General features: G+C 45.5%; 2 protein-coding genes across 2 annotated transcripts in view; one reads left to right on the forward strand and one right to left on the reverse strand.

Annotated features, from left to right (window-relative positions):
• LOC144511708 (titin-like) overlaps window positions 1-26033 on the forward strand; it is a 301563-nt gene that overhangs the window by 138845 nt on the left and 136685 nt on the right. The gene's annotated exons all lie outside the window — the stretch shown is intronic.
• The window catches only part of LOC144511684 (uncharacterized), a 124767-nt gene that overhangs the window by 83825 nt on the left and 14909 nt on the right, over window positions 1-26033 (reverse strand). Inside the window, exons 5-6 of the mRNA XM_078241919.1 lie at window positions 24596-24919; window positions 578-898 (exon numbers count right to left, since the gene is read on the reverse strand). Of these exons, the coding sequence (XP_078098045.1) occupies window positions 578-898; window positions 24596-24919 (645 nt within the window). The remainder of the gene's footprint in view (window positions 1-577; window positions 899-24595; window positions 24920-26033) is intronic.

The raw sequence follows: 26033 nt of genomic DNA on the forward strand, positions 1-26033 counted from the left end.
CATTTTGGAGCGGCCCAATGTCTACTTTTTGGTTTATTTGAAAGAAGCACAAACTGACACATTGCGGATACATCTGGATGTTGGGAGTTTGACTGGCTTCCCAACATATTGTCAATTTCTGTGTATTTAACCCCCTCTGTGCTCCCCCACCCACCCCCACAGCCCCACCATTCAGCGCTAAACCAACAAGGTACAATTACTACCAACTGGCTGCTCACTTCACTTTGTTAATGTCTGACTATTGGATTGATCTGGACTGTAAAAATCTGACAGTGTGATATTTAAGACATTTCAGAGACAGGAAAATATTCTGAGCATCGCGGGTAATGTCTTTCACAATATCCTGCAGTTAAAGGAATTGTTTGTCTGATTATGTTTGAAGTTCTTGATCAGAATGTTGGACAGGCCACGAATTGAGTTTGTGTCACAAGAGTCGGATTTCCAGATCTCTGCCCTCTAGCTGCCAGACTCTGCATTGCTGCAGAGCCTCGGGATATCGGAGCTGTCAATGTTTCCTTGTGGATAAAACATGGATCAGACATTTCAGTAATAAAGAAAATCATTCAGAATAATGTACCGTAAGATATTTGCAGCTCCACGGTTACCTTTGGATCTAAGTCAGGTATATCAATTCCACAGCGATACCATCCTGCATCTCCTGAGCGAAGATCCTCCATCGTAACAGCAAATATTCCTTGTGCCTTGTTATCTGTGATCGACATTCTCCCTCGCCGTCCATCTGGATCATCCGTTCTCACTAAATATGAGCACTGTTCAGTCCAACCGTGACACCAATATTTCACGTTTTGTTTGTATTTCCCTTTATAATTGCAATTTATTGTGATCGATCTTCCCACAATTCCTGTGACTTTCTTTTCTGCCCACAATGCACCTGAAACTGAGGAGACAACATTTCAGCAATTGACCAAGTAAATAACTGCTTCATACAGAGAGAAACATTTTAATAAGATTTACCACTGTGTACAGAGGAAACTCTCCAATACCTGTATTCATCATTCTCTTTCTAGTTTGTGATCAATGAAAACATGAATATAGAGCCGTGCTGTCAGTGCCAAAGTACTTCACTGACAATGATTTCTTGTGAATGTACAGTGGCCATTGTTATTGTGTCACCTTGTCACTCAAGCTTTGCACTGGCGCCTCTGAATGGGTGGATTGCAGGGTCAGGTCCCACTCCAGAGACTGGAGTATAAAATCTACACTAACATTCCAGTGTAATACTGAGGGACAAGATGGCTCAGATTTTCCTCCCTCAGTCATGTTCAAAGAGCTCGGTGATGCCATTCAGGTGAAAGGTTCATCTGACACCCAGGTCTGGAGGTTCCCTGTCATGGAGAAAATCCCGGGAATGGCTGGAATTTCAAAGTCCTAAGAGTGGGAGCGGGACTGGAATCAGGCTGCATACACGATTCGTGGAGGCGAATTGTCATTAAATTCAACACCTGCCTTGATTTAAGTGAGATTTTGGATGAACAGGAGTGTGGAATCCGGTGTGTGCAGATTAGAATAGTTAAGAGAAGGTTTGAACTTGGTGGATTCTTATGGACAGCCAGGGTATGCCTTCTGGACAGGAAAGTTACTCTTTGGAAGAGGAAAGTTACTCTTTGGGAGGGGAAAATTACTCTTTGAGGGGGGAAAGTTCCTCTTTGTGGGGAGAAATTTATTCTTTGGGACAAACTCTGGTGAGTGGTCAGGGCCAGAGTGATTATCTGGTTGTTTCAATTATTCTATTTATTAACCATGGCGCTGGGGCACAGAAACAGGCCTTGTGTCCAGCTCACCTCCGGGCTGAGCAGCCTGTGGATTTGTTCCTGGGTCACCCGTCTCGATTCATTTTTTAATGCCTTTCCTGACTCAATGAACACGACCCAGGGATGAGATGAGGAGATTGTTTTCACTCAAGGTGTTGGGAATCTTTGGAATTCTCCACCGCAGAAAGCTTTAGATGTACAGTCTTGAAGGATATTAAACACAGAGATTTATACATTTTTGTGGTACTAACATAATCGAGGGATATGGGAATAGTGCGGGAAATAAGATTTGAGGTTGGAGATCAGTCAGGATGTTGTTGAATGATGGAGCAGGCTCAAAGGGACAAATGGCCATCTCCTGCTCTTATTTCTAATGTTCATCTTGAGGGGGAGAGGTGGCAGTATGAATCAAAAATTCCATTGCAGCCAGCATAATAGCATCAGTTTAATATGGGGCTGGTGTGAAAATTTAGATTTACTTTAAAAAGAAAATGATTACATCTTTGAAGGTCAAAGTAGACCAACCATGTACAAGTGATTGGATGGTACCATGGTGAGCCCGGCTGCCTCACAGGGCCAGTGACTTGGGTTCAATTCTGGCCTCAGGTGACTGTGTGGAGCTTGCATATTCTCCCATGTCTGCGTGGGATATCGCAGGGTGCTCCAGTTTCTACCTACAGTCCAAATATGTGCAGGTTAAGTTGATTGGCCATGCTAAATTGTCCCTTAATGTCCAAAGATGTATAGGTTAGGAAGTTAGTGAGGGAAATATGTGGTGTTACGGGGATAGGGCCTGGGTAACATGCTTAGCCGGAGAGTTGTTGCAGATGTGATGGGCCGAATGGCCTCCTTTTGTACTGTTGAGATTCTTTGAAGCAGATTTACCAACAGAGCTTCATAAAACAATATTTCATTCGTAATAATTTAAATAATACAAACAAAAGAAGGAAAATGGTCTGTTGGCCTTCATAGCGGGAGGATTTGAGTACAGGGATAGGGATGTTTTGCTGCAATTGTACAGGGCATTGGTATGGCCTCACCTGGAGTATTGTGTGCAGTTTTGGTGTCCTTATCTGAGGAAGGATGTCCTTGCTATAGAGTAAGTACAGTGAAAGTTGACCAGGCTGATTCCTGGGATGACAGGTCTGCTTTATGAAGAGGGACTAAGTCAGTTAGGATTATATTCACTGGTGTTTAGAAGAGTGAGGCGGGATCTCATAGAAATTTATAAAATTTGAACAGGGTTACAGAGGGTAGATTCAGAAAGAATGCCCTCAATGGTGAGGGAGTCCAGAACTAGGGGGTCATAGTTTGAGGATAAGGGGCAAACCATAAAGAACTGAGATGAGGAGAAACTTTTTCACCCAGAGGGTGGTGAATGTGTGGAATTCACTCCCACAGAATGTAGTTGAGGCCAAAACGTTGTCTGATTTCAAGAAAAAATTAGATAGAGCTCTTGGGGATAAAGGGATCAAGGAATATGGGAAGAAGGGGATCAGGGTATTGAATTGGATGATCAGCCATGATCAAAATGAATGGCGGAGCAGGCTCGAAGGGCCGAATGGCCTACTCCTGCTTCTAGTTTCTATTTTTCTATGTTTCTAATTGCAAACTTGAGGAATATTTTCCTGGAGCCTTTGTTGCCTCTGCAGTCTTCAGAGTCAATTCAATGAGCAATAATCTGCAATGGATCACAGGCATCTCTCAACTTGAGGGAGGGACAATTGGTTACATTTAGTGTGGGGGGCAGGAATGGGGAAAGGTGAGGAGGCAGATTTCCATAAACTACCACAGCCGCTCTGAGGATTGAACCCCTGCCATTGGAATCATTCCGCATTGCACTCCAAACAACTGAGCCAATCAAACCCTCCAGTCTCCAGGATATATTGAGCATGAAACTACATTAACAAGTTAACTTTTATTGGACTGAAATGTGTGGCTTCTGCATTTTAATTATATTAATCATGTAGCTTTTTAACAAAAATAAATAGGTTAATTTATATTCACAATCAATAATGCCGTTTATTATTTGCTGGGTAAATATTTCTGTGGTACAATACTATCAACAAAATAGCTACAAATATCACACAAATTCATTAATTTATTTTTGCTGAGTTTTTGTAGCTTTACATGTCTCCAAGTATTTCAATATCTCTGCGGGATAAACCATGCACGAGACTTAATCTAACACTCATCATCTCGGGATCCAGCTTTGTCCCTTACTCACCAGGCAGAGAAAAGATGACAAGAATCAGAATCCACATTGTTATCTTGGCAATGTTTCGATCAGTATTTATCGTCTGTCACCCAGCTCTTTGTTGAGATGTTGAAAGGCGGATCCAATAAACTCTGATACGGAAACGAAATAAGATTGAAGAAAGCAGCAAGCCAGGCCTCAGGAAATTCCACCCTTCAGAAAGCTCCAGAACGGAGGTCCCAGCTGGCCACTGCTATCACTGGTTGTGCCAGCTCTAAAGATCCCCTTTAGCTGCTGATCTCCTTGTTCCAGCAGGCACAGCTCTATATCTGCACCTTTGGTGACCTGTGGACAGTTACTGTCCGGCTTTGACAGTGTCGCTCAGTGTGGTTGATGACATCATGGGAGGTGTGATTCACCCTGACACTTCCTGCACTGTTGCTGAAAACAGAAAGGCCCAGAATTTGCTGAAAATACCACAGTGTGTAAACTGGCCAATGAACTGAGACAATGAAGAGATGTCAAACGAAATAAACAGGCCACAGAATGTTCAGTCTCGTAACATCATCCTCCCTGGCCCAGAATGCGAACAATTATAAACTCTGGAGTTTCCCTTTCTCCTGGATTGAATTAATGACCTGGATTTTCCAATGAGAGGAACGGCGAAGGTTAACAAACATTCACTGTTATTATGGAGTAAATGAGGTGGTAAATATCATGGCTGATATTTTTCTCATCCCCATTCTCCTGCCTTTTCCCCATAACCCCTGACCCCCTTATTAATCCAGAACCGATCTATCTCTGTCTTAGCACAGCCAATCCACCTAACCTACACATCTTTGGACACTAAGGGACAATTTAGCAACTCCCCTCCCCCCCCCCTTGCCCCCAGTCCCCCCCCCCCCTTTGCCCCCAAGTCCCACCCCCTTTGCCCCCAGTCCCCACCCCTTGCCCCCAGTCCTCCCCCTTTGCCCCCAGTCCCCCCCCCTTTGCCCCCAGTCCCCCCCCTTTTCCCCCAGTCCCCCCCCCCCACTTTGCCCCCAGTTCAGAGAGGATGGTGGGTGCAATTGATAGGGGGAGGAGGGTCATGAATCAGGAATGGTCCCTCCCACTTGTGAAAATTGAGGATTTGGGACTGAGTTTGACTATTGTTCAGTGAGCCAACTCCGGCACAATGAGCTGAATCAATTCCTTCTGTTCTGTAGTTTCTAGAGGGCGGGGGGTGATTCTCGTGATCTGCAACTTTTCCGGCCGGTCAGGCTGGGTGCTACGCGTCCTCGGCCTTTTTCTGGGATTTGCGCATGCGCCGGGAATACATGCGCTTCTCCCAGAGACGGAGAATAGTCGGAGTCCAGACCACGCTGGAAATCGGCGGGAAGACGGGTAAGTGATTTGCAATTATCGGGAACTTGCCGGGCCCGATTGAATCTCCCACCCCACCAGGAGCACTTCATTCCGGCGGGGTTTAGAGAAGATCCCCACATTCGGGGAACTAGCGGGAGACCCCGCCGGAATGAAGGGCGCAACATCGGAGCCCCGCAGCGGGTCAGGTGCCGCCCTGGGCATGGACACCCTGGCAGTGCCAGCCTGTGCCCCCGGCACTGCACAAGGTGCCAATTGTCCATGCCCAGAGAGTGCCTTGGCGCTGCCACTGGGCATCGGGCAATGACAAGGGGGCAAGGCCCATTGTGGGTGGAGCCGAGGGGTAATCAGTGGGGGGAGTGTCCCGCTGCCACTCTGCATGGTGATCGGTCTGGGCTGGGTGGAAGCCAGCGATCAGGGCAGGCTGTGGCGTGGGGTGGGGGGGTTCTGCTGGGGTGAGGGTGAGGGTGGTGGTGGGATCGCCACCAATGGGTGGGTGTGCTGGTCATCGGGACGCTCTGGGGCGGGGGATGGGTCAGAGCTGGCCCAGGAATTGTCTTGAGGGCCGCGATCAAGGTGTGTGGGGGGCCTGAGGGACAGCACTGTGGGGGTCCCGGGCTGGCCAGCAAACGGGGAGACTGACAGATCGGGGCCACTGCACATGCTCAGAGTTCCGGAGCTGTCAGACTCCGGCGTGAATAGGCCCCGCCCCCTGGGTGTTCAATAAGATTCCCGATTGTGACCTCGGCATTGCACAGAGTGCGGAGATTCGAGTGAGAAACTGCACTGAAAAAACAGTCGTGATCCAGAACAGTTTTCCCACAAATTCAGCACTTTTGGGAGAATCGCCCCATAGGTTTCTAATATTCACTCCCTGATGCCTCTCTCTGGGGTAACTTGTCCGCACCATGGTGGAGCTGATATGATCCCTGGTCATTCCTTCTTCACCCTGAATCATCTGATGTTCAAGAAATGTAGCAACCCCCGTGCTGTTTGCCTGTGACAAATTCTGTATCAATGCTGATCTTCTCACTGCTGCAAACATAGCTCTGCATTTGGTATCTGACACCTATTGTACATTCACAGGGTTTCTGTCTCACACCACCCTGAGGATAGCAACACATTTTTCTTGCAGATTCAAACCATGAACATTGCAAGTTGCAGCAAACATGAAGCCACATTTATTTCCAATGTCAATCTCTCTCTTTGCCTTTCTCATCAACCGTTAAAGAATTTGAGGAGTTAATGGAATATTGCTGTAAATTGGTGCTTATTTAGGATGGAGTCGTCACTCACAGAATTCCATACTCAATAAAAAATGATCAAACATTGGAATCATTTGGAAAATTCAGAACTCTGATTACAATCTGTTACACGTGGGTAAGAACTTCACTCTGAGTAAATCTAAAGTTAGGACTCTCACTGACCACAGCCTTGGGTGGAGAAACATGTTTATTTTTTATTATTAACTCATTTGTGGAATCAGCAACAACAGCAATAACTTTCTCTTTATAAAGTACCTTTCACTCAGCAAAACCTCCTCCGACATTTTACAGGAATGTCATCAGGCAAGTGTTGCTGCTGAGGCAAAGATTAGAGGGGGGGAGGGGGGGGCGATTCTCCCATTCCGACCCGTGAAGTTTTGGGCGCGTCGGGTTGGGAGATGTGCGTGTCGGCCATTTCGCGGGATCCCCGCGAGCGTTTACGACCCACGCGCATCTCCCAACCGGAAAAAAAATGGCACCGTTGGGACCGCGCTGAAAACCGGCCTACCACTAATTTGCATCACTTACCATGCTTTCGCATGCTATTATTGGGAGTTACTGGCTGCTTTTTACATCTCCTCCATTAGCTTTGAGAAAATGGGGGATCTTTCTTAAACCCCCCTGACTTAATGTAATTGTAACATTTAACAATTAATTAGCCATTAAACGGGCCACAGAATGTTCAGTCTCGTCACATCAGCCTCCCTGGCCCAGAATGTGAACAATTATACACTCTGGAGTTTCACTCTCTCCTGTATTGAATTATTGACCTGGATTTTCCAATGAGAGGAACGGCGAAGGTTAACAACCATTCACTGTTATTATGGAGTAAATGAGGCGGTAAAGAGGGTACGCATGTGCAATTAGAATCATAGAATCATAAAATCATAGAATCATGCAGCACAGAAAAGGTCCTTCAGCCAATCGAGTCCACATCGACACATTAGAAATATCTTAACCACCACCTAATGCCATCTGCCAGCACTTGGCCCCTCGCCATGAATTTTATGATGTGTCAAGTGCTCATCCAGGTAATTTTTAATGGATGTGAGGCAACCTGCCTCTACCACCCCCCCAGGCAACGCATTCCAGACCATCACCACCCTCTGGTTAAAAACGCTTTTCCTCACATCCCCCATAAACCTTCTGCCCCTCACCTTGAACCTGTGTCCCCTTGTGACTGACCCTTCAACGAAAGGGAACAGCTGCTCCATTTCCACTCTGTGCATGTCCCCTGTAGTCTTGTACACCTCGATCAGGTCGCCTCTCAATCTTCTCTGCTCCAACGAAAACAACCCAATCCTATCCAACCTCTCTTCATAACTTAAATTTTCTGTCCCAGGCAGCATCCTGGTAAATTTCCTCTGCACCCACTCCAGTGGAATTACATCCTTCTGATAATGAGGTGACCAGAACTGCACAATGTAGTCCTGCTGTGGCCTCACTAAAGTTCTATACAACTCCAACTTGACTTCCCTGCTTTTGTAATCTATGCCTCGACTGACAAAGGCAAGTATCCCATTTATCTTTTTCACCACCCTACTAACATGCCCTGCAATCTTCAGAGATCTGTGGACAAACACGCCAAGGTCCCTTTGTTCTACAGAACTTCCTTGTGTCCTAAAATTCATTGAGTACCTTCTGTCAAATTAATCCTTCTAAAGTGTATCAACTCACACTTTAAGGGTTAAATTCTATCTGCCACTTATCTGGCCATTTGACCATTCTATCTGTATCTTCTTGTAGCCCAAGACACTCTGCCTCGCTGCTAACCACCCGTCCAATCTTTGTGTCAGCTGCAAACGTACTAATCCTACCCCCCACAGAGTCATCTATGTCATTTATATAAGTCACAAATAATAGGGGCCCAACACAGATCCCTGCGGTACGCCACTGGACACTGGCTTCCAGTCACTAAAGCAGCCTTCTGTCATCACCCTCTGTCTCCAACATTTTGAATTCACTTTATTAAATTACCCTGTACCCAATGTGCATTTACTACTTTACAAGTCTCCCATGTGGGATCTTGCCATTCTGAAATGTACAAGTTGTGGCTCTAATTCCCCAGTTTCCCCAGAGGCTGTTCTATGCTGATACCTCACTGATAGAGGCAGCATGGAAACTGATGTAAAGACATGGGCCTGAATTTTATATCCTCCAAGGTCCAAGCAGGAGCTGAATGGGGCGGACTCGCCAGTCAGTCAGTGCTAGCATCAGAGAGGATGGTGGATACAATTGACAGGGGGAGAAGGGTCATGAGGCAGGGATGGTCCCTTTCAATAGTGCAGTGCTCCATGGGCAGATGATGCCAACAATCCAGTCCTCCAACACTGGCATACAGACAGGGAAATCCCAGTTGTCCCACCATGTGACCTGTTCATTATTGGAGATTTTAAAATTTGTTCAGGAACTTAAAAAATTGTTTTATTGTTATTTAGTTTTCATGGGAAATGAGTATTGCTGGCGAAGACAGCATTCATTCCCCATCATTAATTTCCCTTGACAAGGTGGGGGTATGCCACTGTCTTGTACAGCAAGAAATGCAGCAACCCCCGTGCTGTTTGCCTGTGACAAATTCTGTGTCAATGCTGATCTTCTCACTGCTGCAAACACAGCTCTGCATTTGGTATCTGACACCTATTGTACATTCACAGGGTTTCTATCTCACACCACCCGGAGGATAGCAACACATATTTCTTGCAGTTTCAAACCATGAACATTGCAAGTTGCAGCAAACATGAAGCCACATTTATTTCCAATGTCAATCTCTCTCTTTGCCTTTCTCATCAACCGTTAAAGAATTTGAGGAGTTAATGGAATATTGCTGGAAATTGGTGCTTATTTAGGATGAAGCCGTCACTCACAGAATTCTATACTCAATAAAAAATGATCAAACATTGGAACCATTTGGAAAATTCAGAACTCTGAGTTCAATCTGTTACACGTGGGTAAGAACTTCACTCTGAGTAAATCTAAAGTTAGAACTCTCATTGACCACAGCCTTGGGTGGAGAAACATGTTCATTTTTTATTATTAACTCATTCGTAGAATCAACAACAACAGCAATAACTTGTTCTTTTTAAAGTGCCTTTCACTCATAGAATTTTGCAGTGCAGATGGAGGCCATTTGGTCCATCAAGCCGACACAATGCCACCCAGATCCTATCCCCATAACTCCACATATTTGCCCTGCTGATCCCCTGACATAATGGGGCAATTTAACTTGGGCAATGAATCTAACCTTCACATCTTTGGATTGTGGGATGAAACCGGAGCGCCTGGAGGAAATTCACACAGACCACGGGGAGGGAATTGTGCAAACTCCACACTGCCAGTCACCCAAGTTCGGAATTGAACCTGGGCACCTGGCACTGTGAGGCAGCAGTGCTAACCACTGTGCCACCGTACTGCCCGGTAAAACCTCCTCAGGCATTTTATGACATCAGACAAGTGCTGTTGCTGAGGCAAAGATTAGATCAAAGAGACTGGTCAGTTTTAGGGAGAGGTTGGTGGAGTTTTGAATCGAGACAATTGGAAACATTTCTGTTCGCGATGTGGTGAAGACTTGGAAATACACGAGAAGCCACGGCTGGGGAACATAAGATTCGCAGAAACATTTGTAAAGATGGGGACTGACGAGACCATGGAGAAATTTGAATAGGAGAATGAGAATTTAATATTGAGTTTATTTGATTTTGGGAACCACTCAATGAGCACATACACATGAGTGAAGGGCACCCGACAGGTATCACAACAATATGTCATGTGAGATATGGAATAACACTCTTTAAATTTATCACCTGGACAGATATGCGCTGAAACTCATTAAAGGGGCTTTTGCCGAGCAAAGTCACGACATACAAACACACAAATTAGGAACAGGAGGAGGCCATTCAGCCCCTCATGCCTAATTTGTCATTCAATAATATCATGACTGATCTGATTGTGACCTCAACTTTATATCCCACTGACCCTGACAATCATTGACTTCCTTGTTAGTCTAGAATCTTCCAAGCCTCATCTGAAAAATATTTTTTGACCCTGCCTCCACCACCCTCTGTGAAAGAGAGTTCCAAAAATTCACAACCCTCTCAGAGAAAATAAATCTTCTCATCTCTGTCTTCAATGGGAGAAACCTTATATTGAAATGGTGTCGGTGAGTTGTAGCGTCTCTCAGCATCCACCCTGTCATGTCCTCCATTAGGGACCAAACCAGACACTCCAAGGTGTTTCATAAAGTTAGCCGAGACCCAAAGTTTTAGATTTGATTTTGGAATTAGGGTGAGCATAAGTTGTTTTACTCCAGGTATGATTCAAGTGACCCACGAGGAAACTTTAGTCAAAACTAACTTTATTTAAGAAACAGTTAGAATAGAGCAAAAAAGAATTAGCATAACTTTTACCAAGTAAAATACTTAAACATGACAAAGTATAATTTTTACAAGCTAGCTATCGCTATTGTTCCAATTTAGCACATCCCCCAGTGAGACATAAATCCCATCTTGAGAAACAGTTCGCAAAGAAAGCAAATATGCTTCATGAACACTTGGTTTCCAGCCTTTTAATACCTCTCGACAAACATCAGGACAGCACTTTCTAGAGAAGGATATATTCCAAACAACAGAACTTCAGAGAAGTAAACCTAATCTGTGGCAACTCCCAGTCTTCAGACTTCAGAATTGGAAATGGATTCCTCACTCTGCAGCTTCCAAAACATCACCTTCTCAGAGAAAGAGACTTGTTTCCTGGCAAATTCCAGTCTCCAACTTCAGAGAGGGAAACTGAAAGGCACTACTCTCTAACAACTCAAAGCAGAATTTGACTTGATCTTTCTGTGTAAACCTAGCTCCACCTAGTGATACGACTGTACCTATCACTTAACCTAATCAAGCCCTACTCTGCAAAACCCCAGGGGCCCACTGAAAATCAAACAGAAAAACATTAGTCCAGATTAAAACAAACATCCTTGCAATTAGGAGCAATTATGCTGCTGCAGTAACAACATATGGCTGCTGGACAAAGCGGCATGGATAACAAAAAGAATCTGCGAAAACAGACCTGCATAAGAAACGTAACAATACATTCCTTAATTCACAATATTTTCACATGAGCCAATCCTCTATCCATGCCAGAATATTCCCTACAAAACCATCTTGCGTATTAACATTTTGTATGGTACCTTATCAAATGCCTTTTGAAAATCCAAATATACAACGTCGACTGGTTCTCCTCTATCTACTCTGATTGATACCTCCTCAAAGAACTCTAGTAAATTTGCCATTCATGACTTTCCCTTCATGAACCCAATCTGACTCTGCCTGATCACATTATAACTTTCCAAAGGCCCTGATAGTCTCTCCTTAATAATTGATTCTGACATTTATCCAACAACTAAATTTAAACTAATCCAGGGAATTTCCCATCCTGAGGTTATACAGGCGCATTGTTCCATCCTGGGAAAGTGGAATATATCATTGGAGCGACTGGTATCCAGTGCATGGAAAAATCATGTTGCCAATTCCCTCCAGAATTTGTTCATCTTTAAATTGACAAAGATTAAGATAAGAATATGAAACAAGAAATGTAGACATTTAATCAGCAAACAGATCAATTATTCTCCAGATGTCGATATACAACCTGAAGGTCACAGCCACTGTTTGGATTTTGATTCCTCCACTAAATGTTTGATCCAAATCATGTTGGTTGGTTTTTGTTTTTTTATTAGTGTCACAAGTCGGCTTACATTAACACTGCAATGAAATTACTGAGAAAATCCCCCAGTCGCCACACTCCGGCGCCAGTTCGGGTCAACTGAACAAGAATTCAGCATGGCTAATGCACCCGAACCAACACATCTTTCAGACTTCATTTAATGATGATAAAACATACTATAAAGTAGATTTGTTAAAAGAAATGTTCAAAGCTGGATGAGGATTGAATATTTGACCAGGATGCAAAATTGCTTCGATGTAGATGGAATGCCAGAATCTTCATTTTCCCACTTTGGTCCAACTGTGAGAATTGGATTCATTGAGTGACTGGAAAAGAAAATCATCAGATTCATTGAGACTGGGAGAACAATGCATCAATTGACATTTCAGTCTTGAACAGAATTCTGGAAATGGCAACAATTTGGGGCAGTTTCGAGATCACATTGATCGCCCTTTGCATGTGCGCTGGGAAACACTCGTTTGGATCCTTCATGAAGACACATAACCTTATTTCCCCACAGAAAACCAATGTTCCCCTGCAGCTGTGATTACGGACAATTGACTGAAGAAATTGATTGTTATGTCCATGTTTCTAAAAATATTTTATACAGTCCAGTTGGTGCTTCCAGCAACAACATCATTGGGTCTGTGTCTCAGCCTCTTACTGCTATCTGCATAATTTGAAATCTCTTCCAGTTCCTGTCCAGAAACAGTCAGCCCTGTTGCCTTTTTATAGCCTTTCCAATTTCCTTCCTTATTCTTTTGCTGACAGTTTAATAAGATTGGATGATAAGATGGAAGGGTTCTTCCATGGATGGGTTACACAGGAACACAGCAACAAGAGCAGCTCATTCAGCCCCTCGAGCCTGTCACACCAACCTGCAACTCCACACAGACACTCACCCAAGGCCAAAATCGAACCTGGGTCCCTGTCTTATCTAATCCCAGCTGTGAGAATTCTAATTGGCCCAGCATCCACAGATTTTAGGATGGATTAGTTCCAGATTTCCATGACTAGCTGTGTGAAAATAATACTTCCTAATTTCACTCCTAAGTATCTAAGCCCTCACTTTTGGGTTATGGCCCCGTGTACTCCATCTCCCCACTGGGCAAAGAGTTTCTCTGTACCCACCATACTGAATCCCATAAAAACTTCAATCACCGATCCCAGCAACCTCCAAGTGTGAGGAAATGCAGCAAAGTTGTGCAATCTCTGCACATAATTTACTCCATTTTCCCTGTATCATTCTGATGTATTGATATTGCAGAGATGATGGTTTAGTGTCAATGTCACTGGGCTAGTAATCCAGAGGCTGATAGTAAAGTGCTGGGAACATGATTTCAACATAGTAGCTGGTGGAATATAAATGCAATGAATTCAAATTCAATTGATGAATCAATCTGGAATTGAAAATCTGACCAATGGTGGCCAGGAAGCTTGTCATCAATTGCTGTAAAAACCCATCTGGTTGGTTGGAGATGGTGATAAACTGTCATAAATTGTCATAAATCCTCACTAATATCCTTCAGGGAAGGATATCTATTTTCCTTATGCAGTCTGACCTCCATGTGACCCCAGACCCACCGCGATGTGTTTGATTCCTAACTGTCTTCTGAAATGGCCGAGCAAGCCACTCGGATCTGGCAATTAGGGATGGGCAACAATTCTGCCCTTGCCAGTGACGTCCACATCCCGTGAAATAGAACAAAAAGACACTGCATCCCTTCCGAGGCCAATATTTTGTTCCTGTGATTCGGACACCATCCAGAACAAACAATTCAACATTGCATTATAAAATCCTCCAGTGATAAAGTGAAACTTCCATTTATGAGTGGAAGTTATCCTGGACAAAGACAGCTGATCACTTCAGGATGGATGCAGCTGCAACAAGGATCAGGAACATTGACACAATCGAAAACAAACAGTCCCCTTGATCTTTCCTCCATAACATCAGCAACACTTCAGAACCAAACCATATAATCTGTAAGATACTTTGGGTGGACTTTCCACCCAAGTTCCTCTGGAAGGTGGGTGCGGGAGGAGGGGGGAGGGGGCTGGACAAGAGCAGAAGATCTCGCGAGAGCCCCAATATTACTTTGATGGGAAGTCTCTTTGTGATTGTCCCCAGCTCCCATCACTGACTTCACAGGATTCCCAACGTTGAACAACATAATCAATTTGCATGTCATTATCAAGACCCGGCACCTGATCAACCCCCGCTCCCCCCACACCCCCCAACCCTCACTTCCACTGTTCGATGATCCACTCATGTCAGTGTGAGGGCACACTGGTGTGCATTATGATTGATGGCCATGGCATGTACCAGGAGGAAGAGTTTTAACAACACCTGGTTAAAGTCCAACAGGTTTATTTGGTAGCAAATACCATTAGCTTTCAGAGCGCTGCTCCTTCATCAGATGGAGTGGGAATTTGCGCTCAAACAGGGCACAGAGACACAGAATCAAGTTACAGAATACTGATTGGAATGCGAATCCCAAAGCCAACCAGATCTTAAAGACCAGGAGGGCAGACCCACTGGAGATGCTCAGGTGAGTGCATCGCTCAAAGTTACTGTCAAGGGGCAGTGTCCATTCAGTGCCAGGGGTCAGTGCCAGGGCAGTGCCCATGCTGTGCCAGTGGTCAGTGCCAGTGTCAGTGTCCATTCAGTGCCAGGGGTCAGTGCCAGGGCAGTGCCCATGCTGTGCCAGTGGTCAGTGCCAGTGTCAGTGTCCATTCAGTGCCAGGGGTCAGTGCCAGGGCAGTGCCAATGCTGTGCCAGTGGTCAGTGCCAGTGTCAGTGTCCATGCAGTGCCAGGGGTCAGTGCCAGGGCAGTGCCCATGCTGTGCCAGTGGTCAGTGCCAGTGTCCATGCAATGCCAGGGGTCTGTGCCAGTGTCAGTGTCCATGCAGTGCCAGGGGTCAATGCTGGGGCAGTGTCCATGCAGTGCCAGTGGTCAGTGCCAGTGTCAGTGTCCATGCAGTGCCAGGGGTCAATGCTGGGGCAGTGTCCATGCAGTGCCAGTGGTCAGTGCCAGTGTCAGTGTCCATGCAGTGCCAGGGGTCAATGCTAGGGCAGTGTCCATGCAGTGCCAGTGGTTAGTGCCAGTGTCAGTGTCCATGCAGTGCCAGGGGTCAGTGCCAGGGCAGTGCCGATGCTGTGCCAGTGTTCAGTGCCAGTGTCAGTGTCCGTGCAATGCCAGGGGTCAGTGCCTGTGTCAGTGTCCATGCGGTGCCAGGGGTCAGTGCCTGTGTCAGTGTCCATGCAGTGCCAGGGGTCAGTGCCAGTGTCCATGCAGTGCCAGTGGTCAGTGCCAGTGTCAGTGTCCATGCAGTACCAGGGGTCAATGCTAGGGCAGTGTCCATGCAGTGCCAGGGGTTAATGCTGGGGCAGTGTCCATGCAGTGCCAGTGGTCAGTGCCAGTGTCAGTGTCCATGCAGTGCCAGGGGTCAATGCCAGAGGCAGTGTCGGGGGATGGGGGGGGCGGGGGGGGGGGGGGGGTGCATGAGGTTGTGCAAGGGGAGGGGGCTTCCGTTTTCACTTTTGTGCATCAAGTTGACTTTCAAAAATATCATTTTGATCTTGAAGAAACTGAAATTTCTGGTGGGATGGGCAGTATCCTGTCCCTTCAACATTTATACACATATTCTTCACCATATTTCTTCACCGCCTCTTTTCCCGCCCCTGCCACACTTGGAAATGAAAGGTAAAATTCCCCCCTGTGTTTAGTCCTGTGGACATTGACATCAGTGCAAGTTTCTCTGCACAATATCTGTGATAATTACAAAGTGCTCAGAATGATTGTTGTAAAGTTCATAATCCTCACCTGAGATTTTCTCGTGTACCATGTGACCGAAATCACACAAATCACCAGGAGGGTAAAGAGCCCCCAGCGAATCACATTCCAGATGAAGGAACTGAGCAAACTGGAAGAAATACAGAATGATTTGAAGGGAATGAGGCAGCTTCGTGTTTGGAACATTAATCTCCTCTTTACACTGTGACCTATTGTAGCAGCGTCGCACAGACAAGGCACGTTAGCTGGAGCAATCAACTAAAGTTTCACTGATCAACTTCATGATCATTAGATACAGATCAAATGGAGCTGGTTTCATTAACTTTCCTCAGTATATCTGGAATGCTGAGTAAAATCTTAGAAGTAAGAATGTTATGAATTGACTGGTCATTGGGACAGAAACATTGTCTGGTGCAACATAACATTGGTGAGATATCTGTTCAGTGAGTAAGAAACTTCCAATAACATCATCCCACACTGTTCCAAAGTAGAATCATATTCCACTCAATATTAACTCTGCTCCTCTCTTCACAGATGCTACCGGACCTGCTGAGTTTTCCCAGCACTTTCTGTTTTCATCATCCCACAATTCCCTGGTGCACCTCCTGACAGGAAATTCGGAACCAGCCGGAAGCAGACGGCCTCAGTTTGGGAACAATGTATTAAACTGGGCAACTGAGAAGGAGAAGATGACAGTGAATGCAATGTTCCTGTCAGCGATACTCCAGAACACACCGGGTTAAGGGAATCTGGCATCGCTGGAGTGTGACAAACACAACTCCATGAGATTGGGTTCACGGTGAAGTGATTAACATGAATAATGAAAACTGCACCATCTAAGGTGTGGCAAACAGAGAAAGCTCACTTCTTAGTCTGAACTTCCACTGACAGAAACAGCAACTTTGTTAGGAAGCTAACACAATACCATTATGTAAACACAGCTACCGGGTGGGATGGTGAGCCCGGGTTGGGGGACCACAGGAATGCTGATGGGGATTCAATATCTGGCAAAACCTGGAAGGCGCAGGCGACTTCATCAGATTCACGGCCATAGTGGGCAAGAACCTGATTTACATACATTTTAATATATTTCCATATCATTAAAGACCCCCCCACTCCCCAGATATTGAGCCCTCGCTGTGTTTTCAAACCGGGGCAACGTGACATCACATTGGTGCATTTTACAACAGGTTCACCTGGACATGATGGGGAACCCCCTTCCTGGGCAAGAGGGATATGGTCAGGCAGTGGCCTGGCAATGCCCTCTGGCACTCTCCCTTGGCGCAGGTTGGCACTGCCAAGTTGGCACCATGCCACCCCAACATTGCCAACCTGGTAGTGCCAACCTGTACCAGTGGCAGTTCCGGGGTGGACCTCAGTGGGAGTCTGATGGGGGAGGGGTTATTCATTTACAAGTGAGGGTGGGCCGGAGCGGACAGGGGAGCTGGAGCAGCCGTTTGTGGGAAGGGGCTGGGTTTGTCGGCAATGGCTGTGTGGGTGGAGGGTTGGAGGGAAGGGCTCCAATGTTCGGGGGGAAGGGGGGTGGTGCCAGCACTGACTGCTGGAGGGGGGGAAAGGTCTGATATTCGGGGGAGGGGTTTGGTGTCAGCACTGACTGCTGAGGGGTGATGTGGGGGGAGAATTGCTGGCTCATAATAGGAGGATGCCCCGACTCTGACCGGGGTGTGGTGGGATTTGGGGGGAGCCCCTGAGAGCTCTGTGGTGGGTGGGGGGGAGGTTACATTTAGTTTTGATTGGGCCGCCATGTTTGTGCACTGTCAGCTTACTGCAGCCAGGATTTGCTGGTGTATCGAGGCCCCGCCCCCTACATGACGATGTGAAGCACGCCCAGCTGTTTTTTTTGTGACAGAGTGTGGTAAGTTCTGGAGAGAAAGACAACCTGCTTCGAGCCAGAACCAACAGTTTTCAGTAAGATTTCCCTAATATTGTGTTTTATGTTTACGGGGGCTGTTTACAGATTCAGCTTTATTCTGGAGGCAGTCGGTGTATCAGTAAAACATTCAGTTCAGATGCTGGGAGAGCAGGATAATGGCTCATTTTAGCCATGGAGGGGGGAAGCTAAGCAAAAAATGACTGTTGTTTCCGGTGAGAAAACCGACAGGTGTCTCTCCAGAGAAACAGGTTAGATTTCTGTGCAGATCTTTGACTGAGAGAGGAAACCGGAGCACACGGAGGAAACTCACGTAGGTTCAGAGAATGTGCAGACTCCAGGCAGACAGTCACCCAAGGCCAGAATTGAACTTGGATCCCTCGTGCTGCGAGGCAGCACTGCTAACCACAGTGCCTCTGTGTCACCTGTTGTCATCCTATTGTTAGATCAAAATCCAGGAATTTCTTACCACTCACTTTTCGTCCATGCCACACCAATCTGACCTGTGTCACACAACTGCAGTTCTCCCCTGATCTGATGATCACTGACACTGGAACCATTTCTGGGACCTGTGGACATTCACTCCAAGGATTTTCAAATCCTCCACATACCCCAGTATCCTCCCATTTATTATCTCACCATTTGCTTTGTTTGACCTGCTCAAATGCATCACCTCACACTTCTCTGGGTTGAATTCCATTTGCCACTTTTCTGCCCACCTGACCAGTCCATTGATATCTTCCTGCAACCGATAGCAATCCTCCTCGCTATCTACTGCATTAGTAATTTTCATTACATTCCATCTAAATCATTAATATATGCCAGAAAAAACAGGGGACCGAGCACTGAGCATTGGAAACAGCCTTCCAGTCACAAAAACAGCCATCAACAATCATCCTTTGTTTCCTGCCACAATTAATTCTTGGCCATTTGTTTACGGAAGTGGGTTTTGAAATTATACAGCACTTTTCATGGCCTTTGGATGGCCTAAAGAATTTTATAATCTGGGAAGTATTTTTAAACAACCGCCACTGTTGTGATATGGGAGATGTGGCAACCAATTTGCACACAGCAAAATCTCAGAAACAGCAGTGAACTTTGACCAGATCAATATTGGCCATTTCTTCAGAGATCTCCTTGTCTGCTTTTTCTGTAGATAAGAAGTGACCTGCTGCGTATTTCCAGCAGCTTTTTCATCATTTTGATGTTTAGTTGGTATTTTTTCCTCATCACCATTGTAACCTCCGTGTTTACATTGGACAACAATTTCTGCTCTTTCTGTGTGTCCCAACTATGTTAGGGGTAGTGGGTTTTAACAGAAAAAGAAAATACTTGGTTTGCACACGTAGATTCAAGCAAGCACAAACCAGGTTTTATTGATGAGCTGCTCTCTGCACTGCATCAAGTACAAAACTGACAGTCACACAGCAGCCTGAGCACGCACCCTAATGACATCACATCAAATCAACCCATTTTAAAACTCACACCTTCATGATGAAGCGAACACAACAACATCCCGCCAAGGTTTCTGATCTGAGAGTTATTGAAAAATGATGCCCAGTCTCCCCGATCGTCAGAGACTGGACATATGACCCAAGATGTGTGTCAGGACCCTGCAGATGACCCAACATGATGATCTCCATGGGAATTGCCTGGGACATTGGAACTTCCAACGGACAATTCTGCTGTACCCTGGGTCCCTCTGTGAAAATCTTCAGCTCTGGGTAAGAGTCAGACACTTCAAACAATTCCATGGGGCTTAACTGGATAGTTACCCAGGAAATGTTAGACTGAAAGAATCAAGTTTAATTCCTGGGTAATCACAGAACTGACCCCCGAATAATCACACTGACCCCCTGGAGTCCCCCCAATCCTCTGATTAACCCCCTGACACACCAACTATCACCCCACACTCCGCCAATTCCACCTGATCTTGTGACTATGCCACAACCTGAGCCAATCCGATTATTCCCTCTGACTACCCTTTGCACCCACCACTTGATTACCCAATGTCCAAATCTGATTAGCCCCCAAACCAGGCTACCCCTGCCAACCTGACCCAATTGCCACACTATTCATCTACCACCTCATCAACCTACAACCTCACCCACCTGCAACCCTACCCTCCTGTCACTTCATCAACAGACTACCTCACCCAACTGCCACTCTACCCACCTCACACGCTTGTGACCTCACTCATCTGTTTTCTCACCCACCTACCATCCTTGCCTCCGACTAGCAACACATCTATACACCTGTCTCCCTATCCATCTTTCACCCGACCCACCTGTGCTCCTACAGAGTTCCGATGGAGTTCTCCGAGGGACACTGCGCTCCACAGTTCTGGAGAATCTGGAGTCGGAAGATCAGGCAAGAAATGTGGAGCTGAGTCGAGGGTGGAAAGCTTCAAGCGGAGTGGCAATCCAACAATGATTGCTGCTCTGTGACTGGCCCAGGACAATAAATGACATCCATTCTCACGCCAAAGTTGTTAAAGAGGATTTAATCACTCACACAGAAGCCATGTCATTTAAACACTAACAATAAAAACAGCGTACCTTTCAGCAAATTTGGAGTTTGGAATTGAGGAATGTGTTGGCGATACTGTTAAAATTTCACAAGAATTTTCAGGTCCGACTGAAAGAAGGAAACAACATTCAGATCAGCCTCATTTTCATTGTCGTTAACTGAGAGAGTCACATTGTCAAGTGGCACCTCAACCTGAGGGAGAACCACGTTGAGGGAGCGCCTCTTCTTGGGATGTGGGTGTCGCTGTTTAGGCCAGCAATTATTGCCCATCCCTAATTGCCCTTGAGAAGGTGGTCATGAGATGCCTCTTGAACCGATGCAGTCCATGTGGTGTAGGTACATCCACTGTGCAGTGAGGGAGGGAGCACCCATCGCATCTGCGCCAGTCAAAAACAAACCACCTGACTATTCCAAACCCAGTTTCCAGCACTTGGCCCATAGCTCTGTGTGCCTTGGCATCACGAGTGCACATCTAAATAATTCTTAAATGTTATGAGGGTCTGTAAGACACCAGGAAAACTTGCCTATTCCTCCTGGAAGAGGGCCATGAAATCATTTACATTTAGCTCAAAGGATGCATGGATCAGCAGTTCAACCAGACAATAGCACCGTCAACAGCAGAGCGCAATCTCCGTGCTGTACAGTGATATCAACCCCTTTCTCGGAAGGAGAATTTGAACTCACAATCCATTGGTTTCAGAAATCAGGCTGCTACCAACTGAGCCCCTTCTGACACTGACATATTTGAATATTAAACATTCAAACTGGTTATAGTCCTCATTAATTCAGGACTATCGTTAGTGTTTATGTTAACACTGAGTAATTCAGTGTTTAGAACATGGAATTCTGAGATTTTGAGCAGCATTTTGTGATGATAGAATTTTTCGGCAAAGAAGGAAATTTGGTCCATTGCCCTCCATCGCTATGAAAGAATTTGCCATTTAGAATCAGAGAATCCATGCAGCGCACAAGGAGGCCATTTGGCCCATCGAGTCTACAACGACACTCCCATTGTTGTGTCTTTTCCCCAAATCCTCCTAAATGTCTGCTCCTTTTTTGCTTCCCTTGTGAAAGCTGTTATTGATTCTGTTTCTAACGCAATCCATATCTTAACAATCATTTGCATCAATAAAATTCTCCCAATTTCTCCCGCTGTCCTTGTTGTGATGATCTTAACTGGATTCTCTCGAGTATTCACTCACTTACTACTGGAAATAATTAGTCTCAATTTATCTTATCAAAGCTTCAAATAATTTTGAATAGATTTAGCAGACTATTTCCTTCTATTCTAATGATTCTTTGCCGGTGTTAGCTGTTGGGAGCACTCTTGTATCTGCAGCCACAAGGATCTGTGTTCTCGCCCTACTCTAGGAATCAAAAATCAAAGCTGAAACTCCTGTGCAGTACTGAGGAAGTGCTGCACTGTTGGAGGTGCTGCCTTTCGGATGGGATGTTGAACTGAGTCCCCAATCTGCCTGCTCTATGGGCGGCATGGTGGCACAGTGGTTGGCACTGTTGCCTCACAGCGCCAGAGACCCGGGTTCAAATCTGGCCTTGCGTGACTGTCTGTGTGGAATTTGCACATTCTCCCCGTGTCTGCGTGGGTTTCCTCCGGGCACTCTGGTTTCCTCCCTCAGTCCAAAGATGTGCGGGTAGGTGGATTCGCCAAGCTAAATTGCCCCTTAGTGTCAGGGGGAACTAGCTGGGGTAAATGCATGGGATTATGGGGATAAGGCCTGGGTGGGATTGACGTTGGCGGAGACTCGATGCGTCAAATGGTCTCCTTCTGCACTGTAAGATTCTATGGATTCTATGAAACTATGGATGTATAAGATCGATGGCACTTGATCTCCTGAAGAAAAACAGAAGCGTTATCCGAAATCACCCGGCGATATTTATCCCTCAATCAAAAACAGGTTATCAGTTCATTATTTTGAGTTTGCTGTGTGTAAATTGGCTGCTGTGTTTCCTGCCTCACAACAGTGACAGTGCTTCAAAAAGCATTTCATTGGTTGTAAAGCGCTTCGAGAAGTCAGATGACTGTGAAAATAAATGGAAGACATTCTTTCATTTTGTAAGTGAGACCTCTTAAGATGCTATCATTTCACATCAACTCTTCAACTCTCTATCCTTACGATTCATCCTAAAGCAAGAGACATCAGCTAAAGATTGTTATTCACAATTTGATCTCCAAGAAATGGGAACAGGAATGGTTAATGGAGACCTTGTCAGTCAAGTTCTATTTAATATTAATGGGATTACTGCAACATTTAGACATGTTTGGGGAATATTTTATGATCCTGATATTTTCAATCAATATTTTAATCAGTAACTTTGTTCCGAGTTGTTGAGGGACAAAGCAGAGTGAATTTTGTCAGTTGCAGTCATTCAGAGAGACATTAGGAACCGAACCAGCAACCAGCTTATTTAGAACTTAGAACATAGAACATAGAACAGTACAGCACAGAACAGGCCCTTCGGCCCACAATGTTGTGCCGAGCTTTATCTGAAACCAAGATCAAGCTATCCCACTCCCTATCATCCTGGTGTGCTCCATGTGCCTAACCAATAACCGCTTAAATGTTCCTAAAGTGTCTGACTCCACTATCACTGCAGGCAGTCCATTCCACACACCAACCACTCTCTGCGTAAAGAACCTACCTCTGGTATCCTTCCTGTGTCTCCCACTACGAACCCTATAGTTATGCCCCCTTGTAATAGCTCCATCCACCCGAGGAAATAGTCTTTGAACGTTCACTCGATCTATCCCCTTCATCATTTTATAAACTTCTATTAAGTCTCCCCTCAGCCTCCTCTGCTCCAGAGAGAACAGCCCTAGCTCCCTCAACCTTTCCTCATAAGACCTACCCTCCAAACCAGGCAGCATCCTGGTAAATCTCCTCTGCACCCTTTCCAGCGCTTCCACATCCTTCTTATGTGAGGTGACCAGAACTGCACACAATATTCCAAATGTGGTCTCACCAAGGTCCTGTACAGTTGCAGCATAACCCCACGGCTCTTAAACTCCAACCCCCTGTTAATAAAAGCTAACACACTATAGGCCTTCTTCACAGCTCTATCCACTTGAGTGGCAACCTTTAGAGATCTGTGGATATGAACCCCAAGATCTCTCTGTTCCTCCACAGTCTTCAGAACCCTACCTTTGGCCCTGTAATCCACATTTAAATTAGTCCTACCAAAATGAATCACCTCACATTTATCAGGGTTAAACTCCATTTGCCATTTTTCAGCCCAGCTTTGCATCCTATCTATGTCTCTTTGCAGCCTACAACAGCCCTCCACCTCATCCACTACTCCACCAATCTTGGTGTCATCAGCAAATTTACTGATCCACCCTTCAGCCCCCTCCTCTAAGTCATTAATAAAAATCACAAAGAGCAGAGGACCAAGCACTGATCCCTGCGGCACTCCGCTAGCAACCTGCCTCCAATCCGAAAATTTTCCATCCACCACCACCCTCTGTCTTCGATCAGACAGCCAGTTACCTATCCAATCGGCCAACTTTCCCTCTATCCCACACCTCCTCACTTTCATCATAAGCCGACCATGGGGGACCTTATCAAACGCCTTACTGAAATCCATGTATATGACATCAACTGCCCTACCTTCATCAACACACTTAGTTACCTCCTCAAAAAATTCTATCAAATTTGTGAGGCACGACTTGCCCTTGACGAATCCATGCTGACTATCCCGGATTAATCCGCATCTTTCTAAATGGTCGTAAATCCCATCTCTTAGGACCTTTTCCATCAATTTACCAACCACCGAAGTAAGACTAACCGGTCTATAATTACCAGGGTCATTTCTATTCCCTTTCTTAAACAGAGGAACAACATTCGCCATTCTCCAGTCCTCTGGCACCATCCCCGTGGACAGAGAGGACCCAAAGATCAAAGCCAAAGGCTCTGCAATTTCATCCCTTGCCTCTCAAAGAATCCTAGGATACATTTCATCAGGCCCAGGGGACTTTTCGACCTTCAGTTTATTCAAAACTGCCAGGACATCCTCCCTCCGAACATCTATTTCCTCCTATTTCAACTATCACTTACCAACGCTGTTGATCTGTGCCACATAACTGCAATTCTCCCCTGATCTGTTGATCACTGACACTGAAACCATTTCACTGGATTTTTCTTCCTGGTGATTTGAGGCTGTGCAGTAATATTGATGATGTTGCTGTGTGAAGGATTGACAATGTAGATCCAGTTTATTGGTGTCAGAGATCTCTGAATCTTCAGACGGGGTCTTTTCATGCCATGTGTACTGAATGGGAAGTGATCCCTGGACAGACTCACAGGAGACGGACACTGAGCCCCCAGAACATGAGGCATTTGGTGGTGATAAAAATTTAAGTTCAGGAACAGACACGGGTTCTGTGGAAAAGACAATCATTAACGGATTTTCACAGTAACTTCATTGCAGTGTTAATGTAAACCTAATTGTGACACTAATTTATAAAAGCTTTAACAATAAACTTTAAAATTTTAAACTTTAGAATGACCAAAAAATTAAATCGTTTCATAGTCCCAATATTTCTACACCTCATCCAGGGTGTGAGGCGGAAGGGGAAGTGTTAGAGAGAGAGAGAGTTGGCAGTGGGAGCTTGGCCGAATGCAGGTAGTATCTATTGATTGCTGTCATGAACAGCAGATATTCATGATAGCAGATTAGTTAGTAACAATCATTGGAGTGTGACCTGAGATAGACTGTGGATGTTTGCTGAGATAACGGAGACTTAAATATCTTTCCAAAAATCTAATCTTGACCTGAAATCCACCTCCGCTGCCAGTTGGAATTGGGAATTTGGCGCTCAGCCAAATCTCCATTCACAGCAGCGGGACTGGATAATTCCAGCTGCGGACGAGTTTGGTGAATTCCAGCCATTGTTTGGAGTTGTATTTAACATTTAACAGTAAGTACCGTTTAACACTTAAGTGTGAGTACTGTTTAAAGTCGAGGGCGGGGTTTTATGGCCTCGAATGAGCGAGACGGAAAATACCGCCCAAGGTCAACACCCTTGAGTCTGCCCCACACCCGCTCCGATACCATGGCGGGCGAGGCAGTAAAATTCCGACGTACGTATCATCCAAAGGACATGAGCTGGGAGATAGAAGCTATCCACTGGCAGCAACTGGAATAGTTAATTGGGGAAACTGGCTTGAACTGGTCTTTTTGTACTGAGTCCCTTTGTTTTTGAACATATAAATTTAGACATTCTCAGTGCAAACAGCACTGGAGTCTGCCTTCAACCGAGTATGGACGTTTAATGAGCTGAAGGAATTTACTACAGGGGAAGAAGTGAGCTGTTGGTGAGTATCTGGGGAGTATCCCGGAAGTGGGCAAGGTCTATTATCCAGGCATTGGGAGCAAGGGTGAGGTCCTTGCCAACTTGTTCACCAGGAGAACGGGGTTCAAGGTGCAATAAATCTGACCCCATCTCTCTGGATCATTACTCTTGGCCTCTGAATTACAATTCCTGCAACATAA

Source organism: Mustelus asterias, chromosome 25 (assembly GCF_964213995.1).
Source record: "Mustelus asterias chromosome 25, sMusAst1.hap1.1, whole genome shotgun sequence".
In the NCBI taxonomy this organism is placed as follows: Eukaryota; Metazoa; Chordata; class Chondrichthyes; order Carcharhiniformes; family Triakidae; genus Mustelus; species Mustelus asterias.